This window comes from Chrysochloris asiatica, unplaced genomic scaffold, assembly GCF_000296735.1.
Source record: "Chrysochloris asiatica unplaced genomic scaffold, ChrAsi1.0 scaffold00074, whole genome shotgun sequence".
NCBI lineage: Eukaryota > Metazoa > Chordata > Mammalia > Afrosoricida > Chrysochloridae > Chrysochloris > Chrysochloris asiatica.
This window is the reverse complement of record NW_006408592.1, coordinates 13491980-13500313: the sequence shown is the minus strand read 5'-3', so window position 1 is coordinate 13500313 and position 8334 is coordinate 13491980. Positions and strand designations below refer to the sequence as shown.

General features: G+C 38.0%; 1 protein-coding gene across 1 annotated transcript in view; it reads right to left on the bottom strand.

The window, feature by feature from the left end:
• The window catches only part of INTS4 (integrator complex subunit 4), a 169032-nt gene that overhangs the window by 141813 nt on the left and 18885 nt on the right, over window positions 1–8334 (bottom strand). The window contains exon 3 of the mRNA XM_006864991.1: window positions 7741–7858. Coding sequence (XP_006865053.1) covers window positions 7741–7858 — 118 coding nt within the window. The remainder of the gene's footprint in view (window positions 1–7740; window positions 7859–8334) is intronic.

The following is an 8334-nucleotide window of genomic DNA, read 5'->3' as shown; positions in this document are numbered from 1 at the left end:
CAGCAAGAACACATAACAACTACAGAATGATGTACATGGGAGCATTAACCTGAACGCAGCCAAGAACAGACAGGGGAACAACAAAACTAGTGAGGTATCCACACCACAGAATGGTCAACTATTCAAGATCAAAAGAGCCCCATTTACTTAAGAACAAAACTCAGAAGGGTGGGAAAGAATGGAACAAAAACCACAGGAAGGAAGTAGGATAACTGATGTTACAGTGAGGGGATTACAATCCAGATGAAACATAGTGCATGAGTTGTTGAATATAAAACTGTTGATCTGCTTTGTAAACTTTCATTCAATTCAAAATAAAAAGATTTAAAACACCTGATTCACTATGGTTTATATTAGAGATTGTTATTTTGAGATTTCTTCTCAAACTGTAAATTCCTTGGGTGCACATATGTGAATTAAAAAAAAACTATATGGCTCCATGAAATTTCCAATCTTAAAATAATGGAATTCTTCCAGGTTTGGTATTGCAGTGCGGTGAATTACTTCATAAGGCTATTCTACCCACGGTCTTTCTAACTCCCACCAAACACCTTACTTTTTCCTGAAGATGGGGAAAGATGCTGATAAGACTCTATGATTCAGTTGTGGGTGATTGTTAATAGACTTAAGAGCAAAACCTTGGAACTCTAATGTGAGTATCCAAAGAGTCATCTTAAAAGCAAGAGAGAAGAATATCACTATATCAAAGAACAGCCAGGAATGTGTCAATTGTGTCATTTGGACCCTAAGATGCTTACACACTGTGCCTCCTCAAACCAGGAACAGAAAGCTGTGACACCGGAGAACTAGTAGTAAAGTGGCAAGAGGAGCAGCAGCAGCAGAACCAAGAGCCATGGCATCAGACAACTGGTGGACATCCCAGTCCACAAAGCAAGCAAAGCTGAGTGCATTAGGGCAGGAAGCCCATTTGCAGAGTAGGGTGCCTCCAGACACTTAATTGGGTAGTTAGGTTGCTGACCCATGGTGCTATGCTTGAGAATCTTTGGGCTGAGGCTTACAGTGGAGTAGAGTATCCTTTGGGCATTTATCAGCAGCCCTAAAAGAGCTCTGTAACATCACCTTAGCAGGGCAAATGCTAGGCTATGGGACAAATGCCAGAAAGAGGCTATCTTACCAAAGAACTGTGTTCTGAGCATTTGTGAACCTGCATTGTTACCTTTTAACATAATTCTGAATATGGTGGCTGACTTTTCTGTCTGTGTGGCCATTGCAATGAATTGTTGAACCCAGTTAAGTATAGTGAACTGTGGGACGGATGACTAGTACCAATTTTTAGAATTTCCCATGGAAAAAAGGATACTTCGGTAGGTGGCAATGTAATTGTTCTGGTGCTTTAAAAATTATGTTTTGATGAAACTGTTATTTTAAAATGTTGCCACTAAAGCTATAAGTCACAGGAGAATTTCCCCATAGAATTTCCAAGGCTGTGTATGACCTTTATGGAAGGAGCTCTGGTAGCGTAGCGGTTACGAATTGGGCTGTAAACCGCAAGGTCAGCAGTTCAAAACTACCAGCTGTTCCGCAGGAAAAAGATGAGGCTTTCTGCTCCCAGAAAGATTTACAGCCTCGGAAACCCTGTACAGGGAGGGCCACTATGAGTCAGAACCGACTCCACAGCACATAACAACAACAACAACAACAAAAAAGTAATATGGTAATACTTAGCAAGAATCACTAGTACGTCTGTATTCCCAAAACAGTAATTACCTTCCCAAGAACATATTCTAAGGATACATTTAAAACAAACAAGAAGATATTTATTTGTTCTGCCATTATTTACAATATTAAAAAACTTAGAACACAGTAAGGAGTCCTGACAGCAGAACAGACTCCACGGCACACAACCTCCACCATCACCACCACTGCATCTGTTGATGTTTAATACATGATGAACACTATAAACATAGTGTTTATGGGGGGATAGATCTGAAATTTTAAGCAAGCATGGTTTTGTGGACTCCTGATGTGGTACTGTGGGTTAAAGTGCTGTATTGCAACGTCAGTTTGAACCGTAAGGCTGGCGGTTCAAACTCACTAGCCGCTACTCGGAAGCCCTGTACAGGGTCGCTATGAGTCAGAATCGACTCGACGGCACTTAACAACAACATGGTAGTTTTGTGCTGTCAAGTCAATTCCCCCTCAAGGAGACTCTGTATATGTTTCCAAGGCTGCAAATCTTTACAGGAGCAGAAAGCCTCATCTTTCTCCCACAATGCAGCTGATGGATTAAAACTGCTGAACTTGTAGTTAGCAGCCCATGACATAACCCACTATGCCACCAGCGTTCGTTCCTCTAAATAAACATAATAAAACACAAAATGCTATATTAATTGTACTTACAATTACATAAAAGCAGATGGTAATATTTAAAGAAGACTTTTTATGGAGGTGTTAGAGGTATTTCTAAATCTTCCTTAATATTGTGATGTTGTGTTGTTGTTAGGTGCCATCGAGTCAGTTACAACTGATAGTGACTCTGTAGGGTTTCCGAGAAGTTTGTGGTTCAATTCTAACCTGCAGTCCAGTGCTTATCCTACAGAGCCACATTGTTCTTTTGATAAAACAGGCAAACCCTCCCCCTGAAATAATTTTTAAAATTGTTTCCTGTGTATTAATATTTTTGGATCAAAATTCAATACAAGTAAAGTTTTAACATTAACTTTTTCTAATAAAAATTTTAAATTCTCAACTTCAGTCAATGGCTAACACAGGCAAGATATCTGTAACCATTGAGACATTGTATAATAACTTATGAGTGACTGGAACACCACAACAGGAAGAAACAATTAAAAAAACACAGAGAAAATTATCAAAGTGTTGTTGGAAGAAAACTTACCTAACACAAAAGACAAGAAGATAAGCATACAAAAGAAGCTGAACAAGCCCCAAACAGGAAAGATCCCAAAAGAAAATCACCAACACATATCATAATCAAACTTTACAAAACCAAAGACAAGGAAAGAATTCTGAAAGCAGCTCGGGAAAAATGAAAAGTTACCTACAAAGGAGAACCATTAAGACTAAGCTGATTTCTCAGCAGAACGATGCAGACAAGAAGGCAAAGGGATAGCATACACAAAACTCTGAAAAAGAAAACTTGCCAATTAAGAATCATACAACTAGCTGAGCAGTCCCTTGAATATGAAGCTGAAATTAGGACATTTCAAGATAAGAAGACATCTTTACAAAAATATGAAAGGTTCAGCAGACAATAACCTGAAATCATCATACATGACAACAACACCCAGAACTCAATCCAGATATAGAAGTATTTAAAGTAAAACAAATCTTACGGTGGTGGTGGTTATATGCCATGGAGTCTGTTTCAACTCATAGTGACCCTGCATAGGGTTTCCAAAGCTATAAATCTTCTCAGGAGCAGAAAGCCTTATCTTTCTCCTGCGGAACCGCTTTTAGTTTCAAACTGCTGACCTTGAGATTAGCAGCCCGATTCATAACCACTATGCTAGCAGAGCTCCTTAAAACAGATCTACAAGACTGAAAACAGAGAACCAGAGATACCAATTTATAATGAAGTCCACTACAAAGCAAAAAGAGGGAATAGTGAAGATACAGAACTTCCAAATGGCAAGGAAGTCAAGTCGATTTCAACATAAAACAGGCTGTTTTAAATGGGAAAATAATAATAAACTACAGGAAACCTCAAAGAAAATTAACATACCTTCATATCAAAATAAAAAAAGGAAAACCAGAAAGATTTAGTAAGCATTAACAAATCAGAAATAAAAATGAAAAGATTTAGTAAACATTAACAAATCAGAAACAAAAATGGAAAGAAAACCCACTAACAAAATGAACTCAGCACAGAAAATTATGTGGAACAAAGAAACCAGCAGCACCACACACAAAAAACCACACAGTAATATGACAGCCATCAATTCACACTTATTGATAATTACATTGACTATATATAAATGCATTAAATGCAACAGTCAAAAGACAGAGTAGCTGAATAGATTAAGAAAACAGGATCCTTTAACAGGCTGTCTAAGAGAGACACATCAAAAAGACAGAGACAGCCCAAATGCCCATTAACAGAAGAATGGTTAAAAAACTTTGGTACATACACACAATGGACTACTACACAACACTGAAGTATAATGATAAATCTGCAAAATTCTGCACAACATGGTTGAACCTGGAGGACATTATGCTGAATGAAATTAGTCAATCACAAGACGGCAAATATTGTATGAGACCACTGTTGTAAAAAGTTAAGAAAAGGTTTTCTTGATAAAAAAAAAAAAAAATTCTATGATAGTTAAGGAGGGTGAAGGGGGAGGAAAATTATTCACAAGCTAAAGGGTAGACACATGTTAACATGAGTGAAAGGGCAGGCAATATATAACAGAGGAAGGTTGGCAAAGGGGATGACAGTACTGGGAGACAGAGAAGAATGCAAAAGTTTTAAGTGAATAGAGGTAAATACTGTTACTGGTGGTACATGAAGGAGATTGCAATCATTGTAATGAAGCAAAGTATATGATTTGTTGAATGTAAAACTGATGATCTGCTCTGTAAACCTTCATTCAATTCACAAAAAGTTATAAAATACAGTAAACTACAGTAATAGTTGTTAAGTGACACTGAATCAGTTCAGACTCCTAGCGACCTTTTTAGGATTTCCACAAATATATGTAGATTTGATAGAGAATATGTGTACATGGATATTTAACTTTGTTGCAAATATACCTATGAATGTGGTAAAGCACACAGGGGGCAAAGTTATGAAAACTTCTTAGATATAACCAAATACCTTAAGAGAATGAATCACTGGATGGGGGCTCAGGACCATAGTCCCAAAAATATAAAGGTCAGCTGGCATCAACACAGTCCATAAAAGACAATGTTCTACATTCTACTTTGATAAGTAGACACTGGGATCTTAGAAGTTTATGAATGGCCATCTAAGGTACAACTATTGGTATCTCTCTATTAGAGGAAAGAAGAGTGATGAACATCAAAGACACATAGAAACAATTAGTCCAACAGACTAACGGACCATGTATATAAACATCAGTCTCCATAACCCTCAGACCAGAAGAACTAGATGGTGCCCAGCTACCACTACCAACTACTATGAAAAAGATCACATAAGAAGGTACTAGACAGAATAGAAGAAAATGTGGAACAAAACGCAAAATCATAAAAAATGACCAGGTTTACTGGTCAGATAGAGATCAGTAGAACCCCCAAGACGATGGTCCTGAATCACCCTTGAGGTATGGAAATGAATTCACCTGCATGGCTCAATTTTCAGTCAAACACTAGATAGGTCTACAAGGGGAACAATAACACTAATGAGGTACACACAACTTAGACAGAAAGAACAGCATGCACCCAAGGACAAAGTTCAGAATGGTTAGGAATGAAGGAGGAATGAAAACAGGAAGCAAAGGGAAGAAGTGGGTTAAATGAATGTTATATGTGGGGATTGCAATTAATAAGATGAAACACTATGTGTATGAACTACTGAATGGAAAAATGATCTGCCCTGTAAACCTTCACCTAATTAACAATAAAATAATTAAAAATTGTATAATAAATTAAGTTAAATTATCTTTGAATTCATCTGACCTTATCACTCTGACAGTTTCTAAAATTTATAGATCTAATGGTGTCCAACATTTAAATAGCCATATTTGGTTAAATACATACCCCAAAATGAAATACAACTATTCTTTGAAACTACAACTAATTCTGTCAAATGAACAGAATTACATTATTTTCAGAAACAACAAAGGACTTCTTTCTTAAAATTCTAAAACAAGTATTAAAGCTCTTGAGGCATTATGCTATAACAGAATCATATACATAAGTTAAAAACAGATCACTAATCAAAGGAGCTCTGGTAGCGTAGTGGTTACGAATCGGGCTGCGAACCTTAAGGTCAGCAGTTCGAAACTACCAGCTGCTCTGTGGGAGAAAGATGAGGCATTCTGCTCCCGTAAAGATTTACAGCCTCGGAAACCTTGTACAGGGTCGCTATGGGTCAGCACCGACTCGACGGCACTTAACAACAACAATCAAAGAATAAAAAACAGTAAAGTAGATTTCAGCTTCTCCTAACTGCTGAGAATACATTTTAGTGGATATTAACAAGGAATGAGAGTCCTTCTGTGACACTATAGGATAAGCACTGGACCACAAGGTAGGTTTGAACTGCAAGATTGGAAGTTCAAGCCTGCCAACCACTCTTAAGAAACCCTATAAAGGGTTGGTATGAATCAGAACCAATTCCACGACACTTAACAACATATAAAATGTAGATGTCACTTCCATGGGATCTTAACTGTGATGGTCCATGCGATCAAAACAGTAACTCATAGAGTCAAAGTTAGTGCAGCAGTTAAACTTTGACATGGTTTAGATATAAATCCCAACTCTGCTATATAAAACGAAACTTTTTTTGTAGTTTTGTTTTATTTAAACTATGTAATCTTGAAAAAGTTAGTTAATGTCTATGATCTTGAGTTTCCCTACCTACAAAATAGGTGTAAAATTACCTATCTTCTATAAAATGTAAACTACTTTAAGTTCATAGTATTGGTTGTTGTAGTTGTTAGGTGCTACAACAGTTCCAACTCATAGCAGCCCTGTATAAGGTTTCTAAGGCTGTAAATTTTATAAGCGTGAAAGCCTCATATGTCTCCCATGAAGTGGCTAGTGGGTTTCAACTGCCAACCTTTTGGTTAACAGTCCAGTGTTTACCCAACAGCACCACCAGTACTCCCTATAGAACTTGGTGGTGTTGCTGTTGCTGAGATGGTTCCGACTCATAATGTCTACAGGATAAGTAGGGTTATGAATAGACTTTCCGAGGAGAGATGTAGTGGGTTTGAACTAACACCCTTGAGTTAGCAATCTGGTACTTATTCTATAGCACTCAGCAAGAATCCACAATATTTGGTAGAGATCAGTATATAATTGTTGTTAAGTGCTGCCAAGTCAATTACAACTCACAGTGACCCTGTATAGGGTTTCCAAGGAACAACTGGTAGGTTTGAACTTCTGAAATAAAGAAGTGAGCCCCGGCAGCACAGTGGTTAAGCACTTGGTAGGTAATGGAAAGGATACTGGTTCAAATTCACCACATGTTTCATGAAAGAAACATGTGGGTATTTGCTTCCTTAATGATATGTGGTTGTTGTTGTTAAGTGTTATCAAGTCAGTTCCAACCCATAGCAACCCTGAACAGGGTTTCCGAGGCTGTAAATCTTTACAGGAGCAGACAGAAAGCCTCATCTTTCTCCCGCGGAGCAGCTGGTAGTTTCGAACTGCTGACCTTGTGGTTCTCAGCCCCATTCATAACCACTATGCTATCAGAGCTCCTTTCCTTAATGAAAACCTTATGGGGCACTGCTACTCTGTCCTATAGTGTTCCTATGAGTCGGAATCCACTTGATGGCAATGGGCTGGGTATTTTGGTAATACAGGTGCCCTGGTGGTACACTGATTAAAGCACTTGGATGCTAACTGAAAGGTTGGTGCTTCAAACCCACTAGAGTCACTATGAATAGAAACCAACTCAAGAGCAATAGATTTGATTGGTTTTATTGGAAGATATAACTCTGTTTTTAATTCTAGCTTTTCAGTAACAACCAATAAAACAAGTTTCCCATAGTCTAAATAAATGTCTTCACAAAAAAAGAACTAAAGATTTCTGCTGTGACTGCACAACATTTAGTTGTAACTTACTTTCATTCTGCAGGATGTTAATGGCATCATCCATAATGCAGTCTGGTGAAAATCCTGAGGTCTTTGACAGTAAACCCAACAAAGACGCAATTTTTAGTCTCACAGATGCATCACTTTCCTGGAACAAAAGAAGCAATTGTTATTTTGATGCTCTACTTTAGGCTAACCAACAAATAGGAAACTAACATCCCAAAAGATATTCAACGTCCAAGGGTTCATTTCCAAAACATTAACTTTATAGTCCCTAGGCAAAGAGTTCTTCTCATCACTAGGTTATAACCAAATACTGCAAAGCAAAGACTTTTTTATGCCTTTCTGATACCATTAACTTCTAACCAGAAACATGTTTTGTGGAATTAAAAGTAATTCAATAGTGCAGTCCTGGTGTGGCGCTGTGGGTTAATGTGCTGGACTGCAAAGTCACTTTGAACCACGAGGTCGGCGGTCCAGGATGACCGGCTGCTCCTCAAAAACCCTATACAGTTGACCTACACCTATAGAAGCAGTAGCTCAAAAGAAGGAACAAGTCCTTACAGCAAGAATCATTCCCACACCCTCCACACACAGAGTAGACAGGGATGGGCAACTTGGACA